This window comes from Panthera pardus, unplaced genomic scaffold (assembly GCF_024362965.1).
Source record: "Panthera pardus isolate Hobbes unplaced genomic scaffold, ASM2436296v1 HiC_scaffold_21, whole genome shotgun sequence".
Classification (NCBI taxonomy): domain Eukaryota; kingdom Metazoa; phylum Chordata; class Mammalia; order Carnivora; family Felidae; genus Panthera; species Panthera pardus.
The window spans coordinates 913,565-936,695 of NW_026526777.1; the positions used below are offsets into that span (position 1 = coordinate 913,565).

Here is a 23,131-nt window from a genome sequence, read left to right on the forward strand (position 1 = left end):
CGTGTCAGCCGTCTGACGGGAACTTAACGTTAACTTCCACCCGTGCAGCCCAGGCGAAGCACACTCGCCTCTACTAGCCGGCCGGGGGCTGGCGGTCCAGCCGGGCCCCCGGGACGCCCTCGCCCGGCGCCATCGATGGCCCCAATCTCACTCGGGGTTTCCTTTGGTGGCAGCAGAGAAGGAAGGGACGATGTCTAGGGCATCACTGCGCCGGCCGCCACGCTGGAGGCCACCGGACGGCCGCGTGAGGTGCGGGGGCAGCGTCGTCGAGTTCCTGGGGCGGCATCATGGCCACCGGCCAGCCTGACTCCGCTTCGGAGCCACTGTTGGGGAAGCGGGATGAGTGCCCGGGAGTGGGGACGCACGCCGGGATTTAAAGCAGTAACTTACGGGTGGTGCAAGGACTTCCCGGAATCTTGGCTGCGACGCCTGTGGTCTGGGGTGAAACACTGGTCCTGGGTGGGGGAGGAGCCGGGGCCCGTGTGGCAGTCCCGGGTCCCTCCTGCTGATTTCCCTTCCCAGGTGAGGTGTCCTCATTGCTTTCTGGTGACTCTCGTGCACATTCACACGCAACTCCCAAGCGTGGGCTCGACGGGACCCGGCGTGGCTGCTGCTGAAGGCCGGCGCGACTCTGTCGTAAAATCTATGGAGTACTTTGTACTTAGGGGAGCTACCTATCGGCTTCCCTTTAAGCACAGAGAAACCGAGGCGTGAGGTGGTGACATTAATTGGCCAAAGGCATGGGTCCAGCATTGGAACTTCATTACTCCGATTCTGTATCTCTAGCTTTCTTCCTGTTCCTCTCCTTCATCCACGTGGAAATCACTGGAACTCTGAGGGGGGATTCCTCAAATGTATCAGAATCATTATTTCTTCAACGCTGTTCCTTCTTGGCCTGTAAGCGGCAGCTGTCCTGGCTCACTCGAGACCGGCTGGCGAGGGCGTCCTCTGTGCCTAATTTATGAAGTCGCCGCTACGTGCCCGGCACCCGCTGAGGCTGGAAGGTAGCCACGACCCAGGGCCTCACCCCCCTCGTTCTCTCGAGTGGCGTTAAGCATTTTTAGAGATATCACGTCATGACGTTGCACGTCGTGACGATGGTAAGAGCGGTTCAGACACTTTATGACAATTTATTGATGTCGTGGCCTTCGATCCAAAAGGGGCAGGTTTTTATTGGGACTTCGGTCTAAGGAGGAGCGAGCCCCGAGTCTGGTTGAATTTGCCAACTGACGCCACGTCCCGAAATTCCACAGAGACCAGCGGTCTTAGACTATCACAGTCCATCCCTGACTTTACAGCACATGAGGCTACAATATGGCTTAAGTGACGGGGGGGTGGCTCTGGAGTTTTAATTCAAGTGTCTGGATATCTTAGGGACTCGTAGGTATCTTATCTGGCACTGAGTTATCAGAGAAGGTATAGGAGGGCTCTGCCATTGGGTCGGCCTTCCGCGAGTGGGCAGAACTCAGTTCAGCATTAGAGTGAGGTCATTGTGAGTGAGAGTTTTACGTTAGTTCACACAGCCGATTCTCCAGCAGACAATTAAATCTCCACCGCCACCAGACTCGGAACGAGGGGAACGAGAAGGCACAGCAATCACCCGCTACCTGGTCCCATCTGTCTGTGACGCTGAGGCACAGCGGGATTGGCCACAACGCAGGCTACGGGGAGGAAACCGGGGGGGGGGGGACTACACTTTGGATGATCAATACTGAGGTCATCAAGGTCGACTGCACTCGCAGGAGAGCGGATGACTTCCCCACATGAAGCCGAGGGGCTCCGTCAGGGATGTGCCCTCCCGTTTGCGGTCACAAGATTGGCAAAGACTGGATCACTTTGAAGACTGGGCACGGTGCCGAGGAAGAAAACCCCACACGGCTACTGCACTGCCGTGAGCTCAAGTCCTGCCACAGACGCCCCTGGGTTTCCGGGGGGCCGGTGGCCTCCGCTTCCGGAGAAGACTCCAGCCCCTCTTTACCAGTGTCGCCAGCTTGGTCTTCGGCGTTCGTTTCGGCGCACCGCGTCAGCGAGGGGTTGAAGAATTACCCGCAGACCTCGATGGCTCAACGGTGGCCTGTGCAGGGGGGTGGCAGTGGAACCTTGCGTGCCATTTATCTGAAATTAAGACTAACCCCCTGTGAGCGGGAACGTGCCCACACACGTCATGGGTCACAGCGGAATGGAAAGGGCGAGCAGGAGGTAACGGGCGGGGACCGTCGGTCCGCGACCGGAGACCGGACGCGGTCTCCGCCTTGTGAGTGGAATTGACGCCGTAAAGAAACCGCATGGTTATCTCATCTGCCTCCACATCCGTTTATATGCTCGGCTGCACTGCCACTGAGAACAGGAGCACCATTCTTGGGACACGAAAAAGGAGGGTGATCTGTCAGATGACTGACAGTTAAAAGAACAAGTCGAAAAAGAAAGAGCCAACAGCAGGGGCGGCAGGTGTGATACGCGAAACACCCAACGGACGAGTTCTCCGGTTACCACGAGGAGAACAAGCCCGCTTAGGGAAAATGGCAGCAACAGAAAGAGAGAAAAGGGGAAGGTTAGCAAGACGCCCGAGCTTGCCCGGTGCCAGGGTCACCCGCCTCCTGCCATCTGGTGACTCCCTTGTCCCTAGAAGGCCCGGCCCAGCTGACGTCAGGACGTCAGAGACGGGACGATGTCCTGCGCAAAGGGAGGCCGACCGTTTGCAAATGACACCCTTCCCTGAACAGACGGGATACCGCGAACGGTGTCGTTCGCCGCCCCGCAGCCGAAGTCGAGGACCTCACGACGGGAGCGGTGACGGGGCACGTGACGGCTGCGTCACAGCACACGGGTGGTGGCCAGACACAGAGTAGTAAGGGACCGCGTCCACGCGCCTCGCCTCCCAGCGCCTGTCACGACACTGGGTCTTCACGCTTCTCAAGTTTCTTGGAGTTTGAGACACATTCGAGTAGTTTTCGCACCAAGATCACCGTGGCGCAGAACAGGCTGCTGACAAGCCCGCGTCATCTGTCCCGGCCCACAGGGCTCCCTGAGGGTCCCGTTATTCTCGGAATCTTTCGCTTTGAGGCGGTCTCAGGCCAGGTAGAAGGGACCACGGCCCCCCCCCCCCCCACTTCTTCCAGCTCGGTGGCCCCCAGGTAGGGACTTGGGCCCCTTTGCGCTCCTAACACCTGGGGCTGGAGCCCTGCAGCTGCGTGAACGCAGCCGAGCAAAGCCCCGGACGTGCTGGTCCTCACTCAGGTGTCACTGGGCTGCACCTGCTGGCGCGTGCGTGCGCCCACGTGCAGGGACCCCGTGCCCTGCCCTCACGTGCTCCATGGGAACACGGCTGGCTCAGATATACGGAGGAAACTCTGTGGGGCTGTTATTTCTAGAAGACTGCTCATCCCTCCGGAATGCCAACAAGTCTGGCTGGGCGTTCATCTCTAGCCAAGCAAGCGGGGTGTGCCCCCAGGGGGAGGTGCCCTCTCTAGCCTGCGTCTTTAGGGAAGCTCAGAATATGCCCGACACTAGCAAACCCCCTGAGCTGAAAGCACCCACATTCAGATTCAAGCCAACTCCACGTGCATTACAGAGCGCCTACCGGGTCCCTTTCTAGTGGGTCAAGTTCAAACGAGAAAAGACCTGGGTTGAATGTGGGGTGTGTGCGTGCACAGATGTGCAAACACACAGGTTTATATGGGTATTAATATTGGATGGAAAATCTGGCTTTTTACTTTTTTTTTTGGTCTAAATTGGGTTTTATGACTCCGGCATGAGAGGAGACAGCGCCTGTTTTGGCCGGTGTCATCCAGAGGCAAGGAGAGGGGTGTGCCCAGGAACCCGGTGAGGAGCCCACGCCCAAGCCTGACACCGCCCCCGGGGGACCCTCCTCTGGGCTCCTTCCCCGTTGGCCCCTTCCGTGCACCTGTCTGCCCCCCCACCCCCGCTCCCGCGCGAGACCGGAGATCGCGCTTGGATTTCTGTTCTGCGCCACCGCTTCCTGTCCCCCCGTCTTCCCGCTCCCAAGTGGAGGCACCTAAACAGAGATTAGATTTCCGGTTTCGAGGCGTATCCAACCAAGCACGCCGAACGAACGGGAGCTACTTAATTAGCCGGTCTCTCTTCTTTGCGCTCCCTGGTCCGATCGTTCCTTGATGGCGCAGTGACCAGGACAGAGTCGATTTGCATCTTAAGACCTATGGGTTCCGCTTCCGGAGCGGGCGTTCATTTAGCAGCTGCTGGAGCTCGTGTACGGGGTCGGGAAGGAGGCGGAGCTGACCCCGAGGGGGCTGTCGGAGGGCGGGGGCGTGTGCGGGGTGCCCGCCGCGCCCACCCGGGCCTCGGCGAGGGCAGACAGGAGCTGCTGCTGCTGGCGGAGCGCGTCGGCGATGAGGAGGGGCAGGGAGCTGAAGCCGGCCGCCAGGTGCTCCAGCTTGGACTCCAGGCTGGCGATCTGCTTCTCCAGGTCTTCGCTGCGGTCGTTGAGCTCCGTGATCAGGTCGTACATGACGTTCTGCATCTGGACGGAGAGACGGGCACGGGTCGGCACGGGTCGGCCGGCCCCGGAGCTGCGGCAGAACCGACGCTCCCAGGTCGCGCGGGGGCAACGCCCGCACCAGCGCGTCCGGTCCGGCTGACCACGGACAAAGGCTTACCTTCCGGGGACCTGGAGGTGCGGGCGCGCCGAGTACCGACGCGCCGCGTGGGAACGGCGACGGCCCGTTAGGAAATGCGTTTAATGGGGAAAGAGCTACTGTTTCTCAGAGCGGGGAGTCTCCGGACCGTCTTCGGGCCCTCGCTGACCCCACCGCTCCGCTCAGAGGCTGCGGGAGCCTGACGGTCAAAGACAGGGCAGTGGGCGGGGCCGCGGTCCAAGCACGCGTCTGCAGCCGGGCGGCAGGCCCTGGGCCCCTCTGAACGGTGGGCTCCTTATCGAGCAGGAGTTAATAATAACTGCACGTGGCCCCGGCACCTTGGCCCCCGGCTGCTCCCAGCACCGCGGCCCGCAGAGTGGTGGGTGTCGGTGAGGGACCTAACCCCTCCCCGGGTGGCCCGCGGCCACGCGGAGTTCCTCATGCGGTCGCAGCCCCTCCCCTGCCCGGGCAGTGGGGAGGGGTGCCGCCTCGTCCGGCCCCCCCTCCCACCCCCAAGGGCCGGCTGAGGCTTTGTCCATCTGCCACGGTTCAAAGTCCGCCTCCGTCCTGTCCTGCCTCCTTTACTCGCGATCGGGCCCCCCAGGAAGCCTTCCCGCCTCACTGCCGTCTCCCGGAGCCCGTCGACCTGCCCTGTGTCCCGCGCCCGCTTCACGGCGCAGCCCCGCCCCACGCCCGCTCCAGGTCCTGCCCACCTGCTCCCGTCCCCTTTCGTACCACCTTCTGTGGCGCTAGCCCACTTCTTACCCCTGAGTGTCTGTCCTTGTCTGCGTCACCCACTGTGTCACCCACTGGGAGGGGGACTCCTTCAGGGCAGGGACCCTTCCTTGGTGGGCTCCCTGATGTGTCTCAAGGGCCTAAAACAGACCCTGGCACGTGGGAGAAGCTCCACGAACAGTCGTGGACGGGGTGGGGGGTGGATGTCCGGGGCACGTGGTGGGGGACACAGTTCACAGCACAGATTATCCCCGCGTACCTAGAAGTTTCCTCAGCGTTTACCACCGAGACCTGAGTGGAAGCAAGGGAAGAAGACCGCGAGGGCTCCAGCCCGGGGCTGCCTGTGAACGAACCCCGAAGGAGGCCGTGGGAACAGGGGCAAAGAGGGGAGCCCCCAGGGAGCTGAAAATCAAGTGAAACTCAAGAGCCATCAAATAAGCTTGCTCCTCAGAGGGAAGTCGTAAGACGGTCAGAGCAGAGCTAACAAACGGGGCTCGGGCCGGGCCACCCTTTCCCTCCTGCGTCAGGCGTGTGCCAGGGACCCCGTGTCCCCCAGGAGCCCCACCGCGCCCTCCAGCCGCCTGACCACAGACCTGGGTGCTGCCGCCCCAGCACAAAGTCCCACCCGGCCCGCCTACCCCCTCCAGTCCAGCCCATCATTGCACCCGAACCACGTGGCCCCCAGCCCGAGCCACGGTCATGCCCCACGGTCATGCCCCGACGTCCCGACATCTCCCTCATCAGGCCACTTTCTGATCATAATGTGGCTTCCTGAGTGGGCCTGTCACACACTCCTCTCTGAGACAGCGACATTTCTTAGTAAATTAACAAGTGACAGGGGCGTCTGGATGGCTCTGTCGGTTAAGTGTTTCACTCTTGATCTCGGCTCAGGTCATGATCTCAGTTTTGGGAGCTGGAGCCCCACGTCGGGCTCTGCACTGACAGGGAGGAGTCTGCTTGGGATTCTCTCTCTGCCCCTCCCTCCCTCTGCCCCTCCCCTGCTCTCTCACACACACACACACTCTCTCTCTCTCAAAATAAATAAACTTAAAAAATTAAAAAAACTAACAAAACAGAACAAGTGACACCAGGCTTGGGAGTGAGAGCCACAAGAGCCCTCGGCCCCTGTGGCTCCCAGTCCCCATGGTGGCCGTGGCCGAGGGCCAGGTTGGCGGTTGCCCCCAGGCGATGTGGCCCTTGGTCATCTGCCAGTAACGTCCTGATCTCATTCGTCTCAAACTCCAAGTTAGGCCAGCAAGACGCAGAGACCCTGGTGCCTGGGCCACGGGGGCGGGGACCAAGGGAAAAGCAGAGTAATGGCAGGTGGTCAAGTCTGAGGGCCGGAGAGGCGATGGGGAAGGGGACGCTGAGGGTCCCCGGAGGAGCCGGTGCAGAGGCGGGACGAAGGCAGCCCAGCCCGGGAGCCCCCAGAGGAGACGGGACGTCACCAATGAACAATCCAGAACCTCCTGGAGATGCACGCTGTTTCCGGCACGTTCATTTGCCTGCAGGGCCCGATGAGCCTCCTTTGAGTCTCGGCCTCCCCTCTGCGACAGAATGAGAACGGCCTTCTGCAAACCCCGCCGACAGTTCACGAAGCATCCGCACAGACAGCATCTCATCTGATCGCTTGAGCCTCAGACGTTAGGAATTATCCGCACGCGTTGATTGAAGAAAGCGAAGCCAACGAACAAAGACCCAGGTCCTCCGGCCGCCAGCCCATCACGTCCCGAGGCCACGTGCCCCTTTTCTTCATCTCGAGGGGACCAGAGGGCAGGGGTGGGAAGGCGGCCAGCTGAGAGGACGCGGCGCTACGGTGCCCCCGGCTCCGGTGACTGGCTGCTGCTGCCGGGGCCCGGGGTGGGTCTCCTGGGGGGGGGGGGGAGGGGGGAGCCAGAGCCCCTCTCTCCCAGCCTCACCCCTGCCCCACGCAGCCCTGCCGAGGCCTCCCTCAGCCCCTCCCCGCACACCGGTCCTTCCAGGTAACTCGTTCCGTCACTGACGGTTTAGCTCCCCGAGGGGCTTCCCTCCCCGGGCCTGCCCCTCCCTGGGCCCAGCTCCCGGAGACGCGGCGGGCGGCGTTCAACCAGCGCGGGCGTGAAGGTCGGCTGGTCTGCTGTTCCCAGGGGGACATCCGCCACTGTGTCTGCCAGGCGACGGGTGGGGCCGGAGACCTTGCTGCTCGCGGGAGGACCTCTTGGGTGACGCTGTCGGGGCCCTTCCCGCGTGGCGCTGGGCGGGTCCCCGGCAGCTTCATGCTGGTCGTGAGCGGTCCGCCTCTTGAGAAGTAAAGAGACCCCCCCTCTGAGGCCAGAAAGGCTGGTCTGGGGGGATTCGAGGAGGCAGGAAAACGAATTCCCGGTCGTAGCCGTGTGACCTGGCGCGTGGCCACCGGCGTCTCGGGCGTCCCGTCGGTGTGCGTCGCCCTGGGCCCTGGCCGTGCAGCTGACAGACACGCGGACGTCATCTGCGGTCCGGTCCCCTGCCGTCCCCGAGCACCGAGCGGCCGGCTCCCGGCCGGGTCCTCACGGCCGCACCCGGGAACTCTGGCGGCGCGTCACCTCGGAGAGGGCGTCCCCACGTCCCGCCACGTCCCGCCACTCACCTTGGAGAGGTCCACCAGGGTGTTGGCCTGGTCGCTAAGCTTCCTCTGCTCCATCTTGACGCTCCTCAGTCTGCGGGAAAGAGTCACCGACAGCCGTGCTCTCTGAGCGCGCGCGGCACCGAGCTCCCCGTGCGGCCCCCACGTCCACGCCCGTCCCCCTTGTTCTGGACCCGGCGTGGGGACCTCGAGCACGGGTGACAACTGACCAGAGTCGCGGCTGCTCAGGTCCCCGAGAAAGCAAGGTCTGGTCTCCGTGCACGCTGGCCCTCGGTGGCTTCCACCCCCCTGCCACTCTCAGGTCATCTCTGCCCCCCCCGCCCCCCCCCCCCCCAGCCTCCAATGAGAGAGAAAGGCTTCACCCCTGCTCCTCCACTGTGTTTAAAGTACCTCTCTGTGGGCATCCGCGGAGGTGCAGGTGTGTGCGTGTGACTGTGTGTGTGTGACTGTGTGTGTGTGTATGTGAGCGCGTGATGTGGGGGTCCGCGGAGGTGCAGGTGTGTGTGTGCGAGTGTGTGTGATGTGTGAGTGTGTGAGTGTGTCAGTGTGATGTGGGGGTCCGTGGAGGTGCAGGTATGTGACAGTGAGTGAGTGTGTGTGTGTGAGTGTGTGTGAGTGTGTCTGTGTGTGTGTGTCCGTGTGATGTGGGGGTCCGCGGAGGTGCAGGTGTGTGTGTGCGAGTGTGTGTGTGTGATGTGTGTGTGAGTGTGTGTCCGCGTGATGTGGGGGTCCGCGGAGGTGCTGGTGTGTGTGTGTGTGTGTGTGTGTGTGTGTCCGCGTGATGTGGGGGTCCGCGGAGGTGCAGGTGTGTGTGTGTGAGTGTGTGTGATGTGTGTGAAAGTGTGAGTGTGTGTGTCCGCGTGATGTGCGGGTCCGCGGAGGTGCAGGTGTGTGTGTGAGTGTGTGTGTGTGTGTGGTGTGTGTGTGTTCGCGTGGTGTGCGGGTCTGTGGAGGTGCAGGTGTGTGTGTGCGAGTGAGTGTGCGAGTGTGTGTGAGAGTGTGTGTGTGTCCGTGTGATGTGCGGGTCTGCGGAGGTGCAGGTGTGTGTGTGTGTGTGTCCGCGTGATGTGTGGGTCCGTGGAGGTGCAGGTGTGTGTGTGTGAGTGTGTGCGAGTGTGTGTGTCCACGTGATGTGCGGGTCCGCGGAGGTGCTGGTGTGTGTGTGTGTGTGTGTGTCCGCGTGATGTGGGGGTCCGCGGAGGTGCAGGTGTGTGTGTGATGTGTGTGAAAGTGTGAGTGTGTGTGTCGCGTGGTGTGCGGGTCCGCGGAGGTGCAGGTGTGTGTGTGCGAGTGTGTGTGATGTGCGTGTGAGTGTGTGTGTGTGTCCGCGTGATGTGCGGGTCCGCGGAGGTGCAGGTGTGTGTGTGCGAGTGACTGTGCGAGTGTGCGTGAGCGCGTGATGTGCGGGTCTCGGAGGTGCAGGTGTGTGTGTGCGAGTGTGTGTGATGTGCGTGTGACTGTGTGCGTGTGACTGTGTGTGAGTGTGTGTGTCGCGTGATGTGCAGGTCCGCGGAGGTGCAGGTGTGTGTGTGCGAGTGACTGAGTGTGCGTGAGCGCGTGTCCGTGTGAGGTGCGCGCCCGTGGAGCCTCCCCCTCCTTCCCCTTCCGCAGCGCCCCGCCTGGTGCTTGGGGGCTGCGGACGTGACAGGCGCCCCCGGGGCGTGCGGAGCGGGGACCGCGCGGGTCTGCCCCGTGCTTCCCGGTCAGGGGGTCCCGGCACACACTCACTGGTGGATCGCTTGCAGGAACTTTCTCTGGTGCTTCCGGACCTTGGCGTGGTCGATCTTCTTCAGCAGCTTCGTGTGCTTGTAGATCAGCCACGTTTCCCGAAGGACGTTGGCCGCGGCGTTCTTGATCTGAGGAAAAACCGACAAGGCAGGCGGTCGGGTTAGTCTTCCGAGGTTCACGTCGTCTGTTTGCTACTTTGGCCGCCTCTGGGGACCCGGCTCTGCAAAGACCCCTCGCCTTCAGCGACTCGCGCACCCTGACGGAGAGGGTGCCGGTTCACCTCCTGCCACTCCTGTCTGGGACACAGCGGACGAGCCTGCGGTCGAGGGCGTTTCTTGTCTCTCGGTTACTTCAGGCCGCCTCTCGACCGCTGCTCCCGGTGCTACATTTAGTCAGGCTGCAGCCCCCCCCCCGCCCCCCCGGGCCGGGCGGCCCCGGGGGCCCCCGTGGGCAGAGACACGCGGGCCACCGCTCCCGGCTCTGCCTGGGACCTCCGTCTGGGGCACCCGGCACCTCTCTGGGATTCCGAGAGCAAGCGGGTTTCTTAACGGCGGGCGATTCTGAAAGGCCCTCGGAGGAGAGGCAACGTCTTTCCCGCAAACGGAACCAGGGGCCCCGGCAAAGTCCACCGCGTTCTTTCCCAAACGGCCAAAGGCGTTTAGACGGCGGTTCTGCACGTAAGCGCAGCCGGCGTGAGGCTGAAACGATCTCAAGGCGGCGTCTGAAAATCGGCCAAGACGTTCGGAGCGTGAGGCCCGCACCGCGTCTCGGCCAAGGCCGGCTCCTTCGGGGCGCTCGGCGCTCCACGCCGTCGGCTGTCGACGTGGAAAGCGCCGATCTGCCCGGCTCCCGACTGAGCAGGGACGCGTCAGTGACATCCAGAGGGCAGGGGACGAGGTTTTAATCCAAACACAGACGTCTTCAGCAATTAGTGGCGAGCAAGGGACACTCCCGCACGGAGCGCGAGCCAAGCGGAGTCTGGAGGGGCCGCCCCCGTTTCCGGGAGCCGCGGGAGCCGGCCCGGTGCACATGGAGCCCCCGGCCAGAGGGACTCTGGGGGAAGCGGAGCGCCCGGGCCCGCTTCTTCGGACGGCCGTCCCGGACGGGATGCTGTCAAGACGCCGAGGTGTGTGCGAGGGCCCGGGAGGCACTGTTCTGCAGGCTGAGAACTTCTGTGTGCGTCTGTTGGGAAAATTTATGACCGAGGCTGGAGCATATTTTTCATTGGTGCTGAAGGGATGTTTTTAAAAGAACAGCTAAGTCTTCTCAGAAATGTCTAAGTGACATAAACACTGCTTTTTTGTTCGGTAAAAATCCACTGGGAAAATGGTTTTAAGTGGCTTAATTGCCTGCTTCTGGCACCTTCCTTCCCCGAGAGGAAGCAGGTGTTGGTGAGCAGGAGCTCACACCGGCGGGCGCCCAGGTGAGCGGCGGGGGGGGGGCCGGAGCCCCCTGGACAAGGCAGAGGGCGCACCCCCGCGACTTGCGCGCGGGGAGGCCCATCAGACACGTGCACCCTCCGGTTTGCCCGGGCGCTTAGCCTCCGAGGGAGGCCCCACGGCCAAACAGGAGAAAAACCCTCGCCCTGCGCTTAGGACGATCGGCCGAGCCAGGCTGCACCCTGTCCCCCGTGGGGGGCCGGCCGAGCCCCGGAACACCGCCGCGGGCCCTCGACACGTGTGTCGGCGTTGAAGTGGAGCGGACGGGTGAGACCGGAAAGGCTGCGGGCTCATCCTCGTTCCCGAAGTTCCGGGGCGTTTAGGGGAAGATGCTTAATCACCTCGCAGGTGGGAAACATCAGTCCTTACGCTGAGGCTGTTGTGAGGCCCCAAGGAGGCGGCTATGGTGGTGTGGACGGGGTGTCGGGCCCAGGTCCGAGCGCCTCGCGCTCCAAGTCATCGGCGGGGGCTAGTGCGACCCCCGTGAGACAGACGAAGGAAGAGACACAGCCCAACACCACGGAGTCATGGGTGGTAAACTGAGTCGTCCCGGATTGAAGTGTCGCCAGACTCTACACGCACAGATGATAGTTACCGTCAGCTCGCCCAGACCCCAGGACGCGGCGTGGGACACAGGGCGTGAGGGCTGGAGTCACACGGCCGGCTGGCGGCACAGCCAGGCCCGAGCAGGACGTGAGGTTCCACGTGGTCTGAGGAAAAGACCGGACCAGACTTCGTCTCCACACAGACAACCCTAGTTCCCGTTTTCCAGGATCACGGGATTGGAAAAGCCTTTGCACCTTTATTGTATTGTTTCTACTCCTCGGGGCTCTCGCTTAAGCCACATAACAGAGCAGGGGGTCAGGCCCGCGCCTCACTTCAGCCCAGGTCTCGGCCGGACAAGCACAGCACCGCCCGGGCAGCCGAGCACGCGGTCACGCCGTGTGAGCAGGGGCCCCCGGTGCACTCGGGAAGGGGACGTGAAATGTAAGCCTTGGTGCCGGCTCTGAAATTAACTGCCAGCAAAAAGCCTGGCACAAAGCTAAGCGCCTCGATATCTGCGAAAGGAGAACCGGGCTCTTAGCCGCACCGCGCCCTCCCAGGCTGACGGTCAATGCTACTCGACCAGGGCCCCCCCGGTCACCCGGTTGAGCACTGCCGACGCCACCGGGGGTGTGAGCGGTCGAGGTCGTGTGCCCCTCCTGGGGTCTGCTGCGCTGCTGGGAAGGGGGGACCGGGGACCCTCTGAGCTCTCCTGGCGGGCAGGGCCGCCAGGAGGGCCGGAAGGTCGCCTGGGGCTGGGGGTGGGGGCGGGAAGGGTCAGGGACCCGAGGAGGACCGGGCAAGGTCGGCCGCCATCAGGGGCCCAGGGCTGGGTAGCGGAGGCCTGCCCGCACGCGGCAGGCTGGCTCCAAACGGACGAACACACAAGCTGGCTGGGAGGCCACACGCGGTCTACCCCAGAGGACAGACTCGGTGACCTACGAGCTTCAGGGGCGGCTCTGAGGCCACCGGGCCCTGGGCCAGGAAGGTCCCGCAGAGAGTAGCACAGCTGACGTTTACCCAGCTCACTGTGTGCCAGGCTCTGTGCTAAGCACCTCGTGTTTACACGGTTTCCTTCACCCTCAGGAAAGCCTCGCCGGTGCCTGGAGTTACCGTGTGCTCTTTGGCCGTGCTGCCGAGTGTCCTTCACACAACATGCGATGAGCGCCTGTCCTGGCGGCGAGGACACCGGGGTCCTGCCCTCGTGGGGCACACGATCGTGCCGAGACAGCGCGCAGCTTGTCCTGTCAGGTAGTGAGGGCGGGAGGCAGCACAGGGCAGCACTCAGAGGGTGACGGCAGTGCTGCGGGTCTGTGTCCAGGACGGGGGGAGCCACCGGGCCACAGGGCCCTTCAACGCACAGTGGCTCTGCCTCTGCCCACCCACTGTCCACCCACTGAATGTGAGCTCCCTCCCCGCCCCCACCTCCACCCCCAACCCAAGGAAACGTCACCAAACACGCTTGCCTGTTCCCTGAGCTCTTGGCTGCATCACCCGGGCCAGGGGCTTGCTCCCCGCACCCCCCACCCCCCACCAATGCCCGGGCTGCCTGCCGCTCAGCCCCTCAGAGGGTTGTCAGCTGCAGGAGGACAAGGGGACAGCCTCGGACAGGCACCTTTCCTGGCCCCCGTGCCTCCAGCAGCCTCGGGGAGCCCCCATTGACCCTCCAGGGAAGGAATCGCCAGCCCATTAGCTGCCGGAATGGTCCCCGGTGGGGAGGGTGGTCCACCTGAGGCTGGAGAGGGGACGGGAGAGGAAACAGGGCAGGCCTGGCAGACGCGTTCGAGGAGCTGCCCAGGTTGGATTTAGATGAACAGAGGACATCACGGGTCGGCCCCGTCTTCAGGCACTTGTCGAAGGCCTCTGTCAGCACTGGAGGAGAGGGTCTCGCCCTCCCCACCTGCCAACCCCCTCCCCTCCCTCGCCCTCACCCCCACAGCCTCCCCGCCGGCTTCCTTTCCTCTGTCCACCCGCCCAGTCCTGCCCCGAGTCCTTGCCAGGCTTCACGGTCCGCACCCAGGGGCCAGCCTCAGTGCTGGGAAGGCGGCTCGGCTCGGCCCCTCAGCTGGCAGGAGCGGGGGGCGGGTGGTCCTGTGGTTCCAAGTTAGTCTGAAGCTCCTTGGTCCGAGTGCCAGGGTGGTGGATGGTGCTTAATTCCACAGGGACTTCAGCGTGGCGCTCGGCCTGGGTGCAGGCACACGGGCTTTCTCTCCCGCAGGCCTGGGCCCTAACCGCCGTGCCAGGTGGCCGGTAACTGACTGCTCTGAGAAGCCCACGGGTTATGGCCTGCAGCCCTAGTTAAGGCCCTGCGAGCTGCAGGTAATCCACAGGCCCTTTCTGGGGAGGGTTAGTATTCTCATAACTGGTCAATTGATTACTTGGTAAGGTTTTAAGAGATTAAGACCTGTTATGAGTAAACTTTTGAATTAACCTGCTGGAAGAAAAAGGTTTTTCCAGCAGGATTGTGATAAAACTTTTACATATGCTCATAATGAACAAAGAGTTTTCTTTAGCACCGATCAGTAGATACCGGGGTTACTCAGGGTTTTGAGCGGGGGTGGGGGTGATATGTTCAGAGCTGAGTCTTGGAGCCTAAGGGGACCCACACAGCGCAGGAAGCCCGGAGCCAGAAGGTTCACGAAGCAGGGAGGGCAGCAAGGACCTGTGCCGGTTCTGAGCGTGGTGCGTGGGGTGCCCGGGGGCCAGTGTGCGGGGACAGCCGTGGCCAGATGGAATCCAGGCTCGGGAAGCCCTGTGGGGTCCAGGGCAGAGAGGCAGAGACACTGCTAAGTTTCCAGGCCTGGAGACCAGGGTGGTCAGGAGAAGGAACTAGCCCAGGAAAGATAAGGGCTTGGTTTTGATCTTACTCGTCGACTTCGTGGGGAAATGTATTTAGACAAAGTATCTGTCACAGCAAGGGCAGGGAGACACAGTCCTCAGCCAGTGGCACACGCCGTGGTCCGACGTGGACAGTCCGACGTGCAGACAGGACGCCTCCTGCCCACGGTGCTCCTCAAGCCGTGTGTCCCCGGGGAATGTGCCCAATGAGCAGAGGTGCTCTTTGAGGGTGGGCGGGGACCGCCTGTTACCCACTGTGGTGTCCCCGGAGCACGGAGGGTGGTGGCCCACGGGTGACTGATGACGGGTATGTTCAGTCGCACGGAACAGAGAGACGGGGACTCGTAGCACTGAGTAGGAGGAAAGCTGGGCATCTGGTATCTTTTGCGTGTCTCTGTGTGCATCACACGTATATTGTCTGGCAGCCGAGGGCTCCTGCAGCAAGGTCACTGTGGGCAGGTCTGATTTTTTTGTTTTTAATTTACATCCAAGTTAGTTAGCATATGGTGCAACGGTGATTTCAGGAGTAGATTCCTTAGTGCCCCTCCACCATTTAGCCCACCCCCCTTCCCCAAGCCCTCCCGTAACCCTCAGTTTGTTCTCCGTATTTAAGAGTCTCTTCTGTTTTGTCCCCCTCCCTGTTTTTATATTTGTTTCCCTTCCCTTATGTTCCTCTGTTTTGGCTCTTAAAGTCCTCCTATGAGTGAAGTCCTATGATTTTTGTCTTTCTCTAATTTCACTTAGCTAATTTCACTAATAATAGCCTCCAGTTCCATCCACGTAGCTGCAAACGGCAAGATTTCATTCTTTTTGATTGCCGAGTAATACTCCATTGTGTATATAGACCACATCTTCTTTATCCACTCATCCATCGATGGACATTTGGGCTCTTTCCGTCCTTTGGCTGTTGTCGACAGTGCTGCTGTAAACACGGGGGTGCATGTGTCCCTTCGAAACAGCACACCTGTATCCCTTGGATAAATACCTGGTAGTGCAATTTCTGGGTCGTGGGGTAGTTCTATTTTTAGTTTTTTGAGGAACCTCCATGCTGTTTTCCAGGGTGGCTGCACCAGTTTGCATTCCCACCAGCAGTCCGCATCCTCACCAACATCTGTTGTTGCCTGAGTTGTTCATGTGAGCCATTCTGACAGGTGTAAGGTGGTATCTCATTGTGGTTTTGATTTGTGTTTCCCTGATGATGAGTGACGTTGAGCATTTTTTCATGTGTCGGTTGGCCGTCTGGATGTCTTCTTTGGAGAAGTCTATTCATGTCTTTTGCCCATTTCTTCACTGGATTATTTGTTTTTCAGGTGTTGAGTTTGATAAGTTCTTTATAGATTTTGGATTCTAACCCTTTATCTGATAGGTCGTTTGCAGATATCTTCTCCCATTCTGTCAGTTGCCTTTTAGTTTTGCCGATTGTTTCCTTCGCTGTGCAGAAGCTTTTTATTTTGATAAGGTCCCAGGAGTTCATTTTTGCTTTTGTTTCCCTTTGACTTTTTAAAATATTTATTTTTGAGAGAGAGAGAGACAGAGTGCGAGCAGGGGAGGGGCAGAGAGAAGGAAGACACAGAATCCGAAGCAGGCTCCAGGCTCTGAGCCGTCAACACAGAGCCTGATGCGGGGCCCGAACCCACAAACCACGAAATCATGACCTGAGCCGAAGTCGGACACTTAACTGACTGAGCCACCCAGGCGCCCCGAGAAGGTCTGACTGCACTAAATGCAGGAAGACATTGCCACCAGAGTTGACAAGTTATACAAATGACTGAACAGCCATGGATTCAGGCAAACCAGAAACTGGGTTCTTACCCCGTGCTGCCATTGGCTCCTCCCACCTCTGCGTCTTGCTCTGAGGCTCGGGCAGGTGTCAGAGGAGGGGAGCTGGGCTCTCCGAAAGTGGGTCAAGGTGAGCAGAGGCCAGGGCTGGCCAAGCGCACCTTCCTGCCAAGCAAGGTTTGGAGAAGAGCCTCCGGAAGGCCTGGTCCCTCCAGCTTTGAAAATCCTCGCTCTGAAAGAGGGGCCCCTTCGCTGTGTTTGCTTCTCTGGGAAGAGATTAGACGTTCAAGGGACATTTCAACGGACTTAAGTGTTCTCAGAGAAGCGAGCCACAAATACTTGTTGATTTGGTTTTCAGCCCTACTCTTCAAAAAGTAAGTGGCCTCGAGGAGGATTTACGGAGCGTCTTGGAAGGGAGGAAGCTGGCCACCACAGTCTGCGCTCGCACACTCAGACCGCAGGACGGTCGTTTATTTTCCCGCCGTATGAAGGTGCTGGCTCTCTGAGTAGCCTGAGACAAGGAGCACGGAGCAGACCAGAGGAGACGAGACGGTAAGGAAGCAGCTCCTGAGAAGGGTTCGAGGCCGGCTGTGCTGCCCCTCTCTCGCGCACCGGATCGTTCGTAGGGGAGCCGCCAGGGCGCCTGTGGCCAGGTGCTCCAGTGGCTTAGGTGACCTGCTCAGTCAGCACCCAGCCGGGCCTTGTGTGCACGTGCTGGGGCTGGCATCTGGGAAACCCACTCAGAAACCCGCCGGGAACGGCCCTCAGCGCTGCCGTCTTGAAGGTAAACTGTGTTTTCTCTTGTGCAGTGGACAGTCTGGGCCACGCTGTGCCACGTTCAACCATCCGCATGTCAACGCTAGACTATTTGCCCGGACCCGTTCCTTTCCACATCTGTGGAGGCTCTTTGAAGAATCCGATACATGTAATCAAAGACCAAACAGTCAAACCCCACCAATAGTTCTGCTGAGCATGCAGACGCCTCAGCACCCTCGTGTGCTCCCGCGGCCCCCCCAGCACTGGCCGTCCAGTGGCCGGCTGGGTCCCTCACACTTTCACTGCTGCGGCTGTCATCACAGGGTCCTGGGGAAGGCCTGCCACAGCGGCCAGGTCCCCAGCGCAGGCTCTGATGCCCTCTCGGCTCAGGGACAGGACAGCCTCACAAGACATCCTCTTGCTGACCTGTGTCTTGCCTGCAGCTCTAGAGAGTTCTAGAGAGTTCTCCATAAAAGCTGTCGTTAGGAAACGGCTCCCACCTTGCTTGTGTGGCGGTTGTCCGGGAAGGACCCATCTTGTCCCTCCCACGGGGCCCTCCCCTTGCCTGACGATCTGGCGGGCCTTCTGCGGCCGACCCCTCTCCCCATTCCCGCCTCCAGTTTTCCTCCTCCTTAACCGCCAGTGAGGAGATTGCCCAGAAACCCCAGAAGGGGGCTGGATGATGACACTTAGAAACGTGGGCTCTGCTGTGATGATCGTCTTTAATGATTTTGTGGATTTAGAAGTGGATTTAGATACATTTCCAGTATCATTTTTAAGACCCAACTGCCCTTCCTACTGTGAAAACATCTGAGCCTGAACGAAAACGCTGCCTCGTGCTGAGCGGTTAGTTCGGCGCCGCCGGGAGAGGGCGCGGGCGACACCACCGGGTGCCGCAGAGTCAACCGTGCCTGCACTGCGCACCGTGACCCGCTGGGAGACGGGAGCCCCCGTGTGGAGGCCGCGGGCCGGGCTCTGGGCTCCCCCGACCCCCTGTGGAGAGTGTGCCCCGACCTACATCGCAGGACCGTTTGCCTGCGGCTCGCTGCCACGCGGGTCAGAGTCCCCCCGAGTCGCGGGCGGCGCTGTTTTACCCGTTTGGTGAGCTGAGTGTCCATCATGAAGTTGTGCACGTGCTTCTCCGCCTTGGTGAGCTCCAACTTCCGGGCCACCACGGCCACCACGAGGGCAGTGCAGCCCGCACCCTGTGGGGGACAGCAAGGGGCGGGGGAGGGCACGTGAGCACAAGGCAAGTGCAGGCAGGAGACGGGAGGGACCCCCCTTCGCGCCCACTGCGGGGGTCCTGGGAGTGGACGGGCACCTGGAGCCTTCCGGGGCCCCGACTGCCACCCTCGGGAGGGGCCCGCCAGCCTCCTGGCTTGGCCGAAGGGCTCACCTCCGGGTGCCCGAATCTTCCCACAACCAGCCAGTTCCTAACGGAGCAGGGCGGGGCTGAGGCTCCGGGGACAGTCCCCGGTCATCGGCAAGGCTTTGCGGACACCAGGCCCGCTCTCCGGCTTGCTTGCGCGCGCCCAGCGCCAGCCCCAGACCGGGGCCACGGGAGAAGACCACGCCTACACCAGAGGGGGACCAGCTTCACTGCCCTGGAGACTTTCCCTGGAACCATCCAACAAAGAGACAGCGCAGCCCCAGGCGGCACCCCACGGCTGTGCTCGGCCCGCACTGGGGTCCTTCTGCCCAGAGGCCCCGGCTGCGACGCGGCCCCGGGACTGGCCCTGTCTCCCTCCCACCAGAGGCTCCTCGGGCCCATGCTGTGGACACAGAGCAACACTCCTGCTCCGACCAGGGCTTAAGGGAACCCCCAGACGCCCTCAGTCCTTCCCGGAGCAATGTTCTTACTCTGCGGGGCGGACGGGGGGGTCCCAGAGCCCCCTCCTCGAGCCCTCGGCCGCGTAAGTGACAGTCTGGGGAATGAGCACACCCTGGTGCCCTCCCTTGTCCTCCTGGTGAATCTGAGTCCTGTGCAGTGTCTGTCCCAACCCACCTGCCAGCTCGGGGACAGGGAGGTTTATCCTCTGCTCATCCTTCTGCCCTGCCCTGCTCCAGCCCTGCCCTGCTCATGCCCTACCTCAGCCTTGCCCCTGCCCCTGCCCCTGCTCTATCCCGCACAATGGCCTCATGGGAAGAGAGGAGCACTCTGGCCCTCTAGATGCCACACTGTTTGCCACAAGCCCGGTTTAGCACTTAGAGGTGGCAGGACTGAAAGGCTCCATCCTTGATGTTTTCGGCTCATCAGACTAACGGGATGAGTTAGAAATAGAAATGAGCGCTTTAGAAGGCACATACCCAGTACTGCAGCTGGGAGGGGTGTCCGTGGCGAGGCCCCTCCCCTCCGTGGGCAGCGAGGCCTGTGCGAGGCTTTGGCTGAAGGACCAGTGCGTTCCCTGGCTTTTCAGTGTCCCCATCGGATGGTCTCATGTTTCTCGGTACATTTGGAACCACCATTTCGAGCACGACCAACTGGAAAGGCCCGGGTCTGTGAACCCTCCTTTCTGACCTCGTCTTCCTTTTGTTCAGGGATGGCTGTGTGTTCTTGGCACCTGTGACTTTGCAGAAGACCGTGCCCGCTTTTCAAAGGATGTGTATGGGCACTTGGGCGGCCTGGTCTAATGCTGTAATTGATTTAACCAAGCCTCCAAAAGCAAAAAATAGCTTGAAAGAAGCTGTCCCGGGGGGAAGCTGTGCTCCACTCCCTTCAACCAGACCGCCTATAATCCTGCTCCTTTATACGGGGTTCCAAACGTACTCTGGGCTGACAGTCCAAACACAGGGACTTATCACAGCGTTAAAAATGGACATTAGATGGAGAGGACTCTCCCTAGGCTCCGTTCTCCCTCACCTCCCGGGGTCAGCTCTGCTTAAGTCGCCCCTGAGAGCTGGGGGCAGAAGATGCCTGAGGAGGGGGTCCCCCACTCATCATGTCGCTTTGGGGATTTCATTAAAACAATCACTCAAGCACCGTCCTGGATTTACAGGGTCCGAAAAGAGGGCCCCAGCTCTCGCCATGGCCCACAGCCTAGCTGGTTAAATGCAGGGGCTTCTACTTAGAAGTTAGAGTGTTTTAACTAAGGAACCATCTATTTCTTTTTTAATTTTTTTTTAACGTTTAATTATTTTTGAGACAGAGAGAGACAGAGCATGAACAGGGGAGGGTCAGAGAGAGGGAGACACAGAATCTGAAACAGGCTCCAGGCTCCGAGCTGTCAGCACAGAGCCCGATGCGGGGCTTGAACTCACGGACCGTGAGATCATGACCTGAGCCGAAGTCGGCCGCTTAACCGATTGAGCCACCCAGGCGCCCCAGGAACCATCTATTTTATACAACTAAGATAAATTTCTGCATGGAGACAGTAAGGTGGATTGGATTACATTTTCAATTTCTTTTCACTTAAAGATGCCAAGACTTCCTTGTGGATATTTCTCTGGAGAATGCTAGGTTCTTAACCTCTAATTCTAACCTGAGTACATAAGCAGAGAATACTCTCAACTTTATTTTTTCTTTTGGAAAACCCATCATCTGGATGTAATCAGGGAAGTCGCTAATCATGAAGCCTCACTTGATCATTTCCATGAAAAGACAACTTGTGAAGATGGGGTCAGACATCAGCAACCTCTGGAGAGTGGAGGGCTGAGAGCCGAAATGCAGACTGCTGGTCCTCTGCGCAGTGTGTGTGAGAGAGAGATGGAGAGACAGACAGAGAGGAGGAGGGGAAGAGGGAGGAGGAGGGGGCGGAGGGGGAGCAGAGAGGGAAGGGAGGGGAGGGAGGAGAGGGGTGCAGAGAGAGAGGTTGCTGGAGCAGAGACCAGACAGGGAACACTGGAGCTGCATCCTGAAGCAGCTGGCGGGGGGCAGGGGGCGGGGGTGGGGGCGGAGGGGGGGAGCGGAAGGAGGGAAGGGACAGGGAAGAGGAAAGAAGAGGGAGAGACGACGACGGGGGTGAGTGAGGAGCAGGAGGGACAGGGAGGTGAGGCTGGAGTCAGGAGGTAACGGTCGGTTGGCTCTCTGGTGACGGGAGCCCCTCCTGACGCCGTGTCTGCCAGTAAGCTGTCTAGTGATCACCTATGTTCCCGCCGGGGCAGTGAGCCCTTCTCCAGGCCAGGTGCCCGGGGGCGGGGCCGCGTGGGGAGATGGAGGGGCAGGGTGGCGTGGGATGGAGAGGACGAAGTGGCTGCTGGCGTGACCTCCACAGGGTCACCCTGGGGAGCAAACCCATGACTGAGACCTCGCCTTCAGACGTGCCAAGTGCAGAGTCACAGGTGACACCGGCTAGGCTCCTGGGTCTCCCTGGGCCAGCTCCTACCCCCGAGGGAGGGGCGGGAGGGCAGGGTCCACCTGGACCGTGTGCGGTGAGCAGGCCCACAGGAGCCGCCCACGAGGGTGAAACTGCCAGCTCATCCCTACATCTGGGCCCAGAGACCAGAGTCCTCCTCACCGGTCCCCCCTCCGGAGACCGGAGTCCTCCTCACCAGTCCCCGCTCCAGAGTCCTCCTCACCGGTCCCCCCTCCGGAGACCGGAGTCCTCCTCACCAGTCCCCCCTCCGGAGACCGGAGTCCTCCTCACCGGTCCCCCCTCCGGAGACCGGAGTCCTCCTCACCAGTCCCCCCTCCAGAGTCCTCCTCACCGGTCCCCCCTCCGGAGACCAGAGTCCTCCTCACGGGTCCCCCCTCCGGAGACCGGAGTCCTCCTCACCGGTCCCCCCTCAGGAGTCCGGAGTCCTCCTCACCGGTCCTCCCTCTCCTTGATTCCAAGAAACACTTTCCAGCTGCAAAACCTCAGAATCTGGAAAAACAAGCGTCCGAGGGGGAAAGGATGAAGCGTCCTTAACTAACGAAGCATAAACTAAAACGAGGCGTAAGTTACGGTGACGAATGGGGGAGTCCAGCCCGGAGGGTTTACGCCGTCTCTACAGCAGACTCCGCCCCACAACTAAAAGCACGGCAGTTGGTTTGGAAGCAAGGTGTCTCAGGGCGAGGCTCGTCTTCTCAAACTGACGGGAGGCAGAGGCGCCGCTGAGCCCCCCCCAGGTTCAGAGAGCATCTCTCCTGAGGCCTTGGGGGAGACTCAGCGTCCCCAGCAGACATCCCACAGCTTTGTCTCCGTGTCCCAAACTCAGGAAGGGCCACGGGGCGCGTGTGGCTCGGCTGCACGGAAATGGGGCTCCCGCGGGGTGGTCTGGGCCCCCGGCTCCCCCGACACCCCACACCCCGCAGCCGAGAGGCTTCCAAAGCACCGCCTCCCGGGTGTTGCCATTTCCAGTTCTGGTGGCTAAGAACCGACAGCTTTCTGTCTGCACTGTCACCAGCTCGTGACGTTCTTGGAGGAGAGATGCTGGACTTTGACAGACCTGCTTCTGTGGCTGAAGCCCCTCAAACACGCCGGGTCCGTGCCAACCACGGCAGGTCGTTCAGACCACGGAGCACCTGGCTTAATGGGTGATAATCACCCCCTTTCTAGGATCGCCAAGAGAAAACAATGATTAAGACTATTTACAGCCGCAGCACACAAACCCATCCTCCCCCCTCCCCCCCAGGCCCCGCAGTGTCCATGGTAACCAGGCGGGAAGACCTACCTGTCCTTGGGAAGTACCCGAGGGGCGGGGGTGCTGGGAGGCTGGGGGAGGGGAGGGAGGGCGGCTCAGAAACCCCAGCAAGAATGACTCAGCTAGAAAAGGGCCACTAGGGCTCCCTCGTCTGACCCCAGAGGGAGGTGGTGGACGTTAACGGGGCCACGGCCCTTGACCATACAGCCCCCCCCCCCCGCCCCTGCACCCGGAGAGGGAGACGTTTTGAACAAAAGAGAAGATGAAGGGCCTGAGCTGTGTTGTTCATGCGGGAGGGGATACGGGCTCCCCTCACCCGCTTGCTGCCCCGGCTTCAACCACCCCTCCCTGCACGGGGACACAGCCCTGCGCCCCAGGAGCCGAGGACCCCGCCCCCAGGAGGAGGCTGCCGGCAGGGGCCCAGGGTCCTGGGGAGCACACGCCTGGAGCCTGGGGGGGAAGCTGCCCATGATGCGCTCCGGGGGCACAGCCACGCAGAGCCCCGCCCCCCCCAACCCCCCCCCCCCCCAGCCGAG

At 61.1% G+C, this 23,131-nt stretch overlaps 1 protein-coding gene across 4 annotated transcripts in view; it reads right to left on the reverse strand.

Annotated features, from left to right (window-relative positions):
• Positions 1–3,706: 3,706 nt before the first annotated feature.
• Positions 3,707–23,131, reverse strand: part of KCNN3 (potassium calcium-activated channel subfamily N member 3) — a 115,407-nt gene continuing 95,982 nt past the window's right edge. For all 4 annotated transcript variants that reach the window (XM_053908732.1, XM_019431497.2, XM_053908733.1 and 1 more), the window contains 4 exons: positions 18,128–18,238; positions 9,679–9,806; positions 7,954–8,023; positions 3,707–4,498 (listed from right to left, as the gene is read on the reverse strand). In XM_053908732.1, coding sequence (XP_053764707.1) covers positions 4,208–4,498; positions 7,954–8,023; positions 9,679–9,806; positions 18,128–18,238 — 600 coding nt within the window. In that variant the 3' untranslated portion in view covers positions 3,707–4,207. The remainder of the gene's footprint in view (positions 4,499–7,953; positions 8,024–9,678; positions 9,807–18,127; positions 18,239–23,131) is intronic.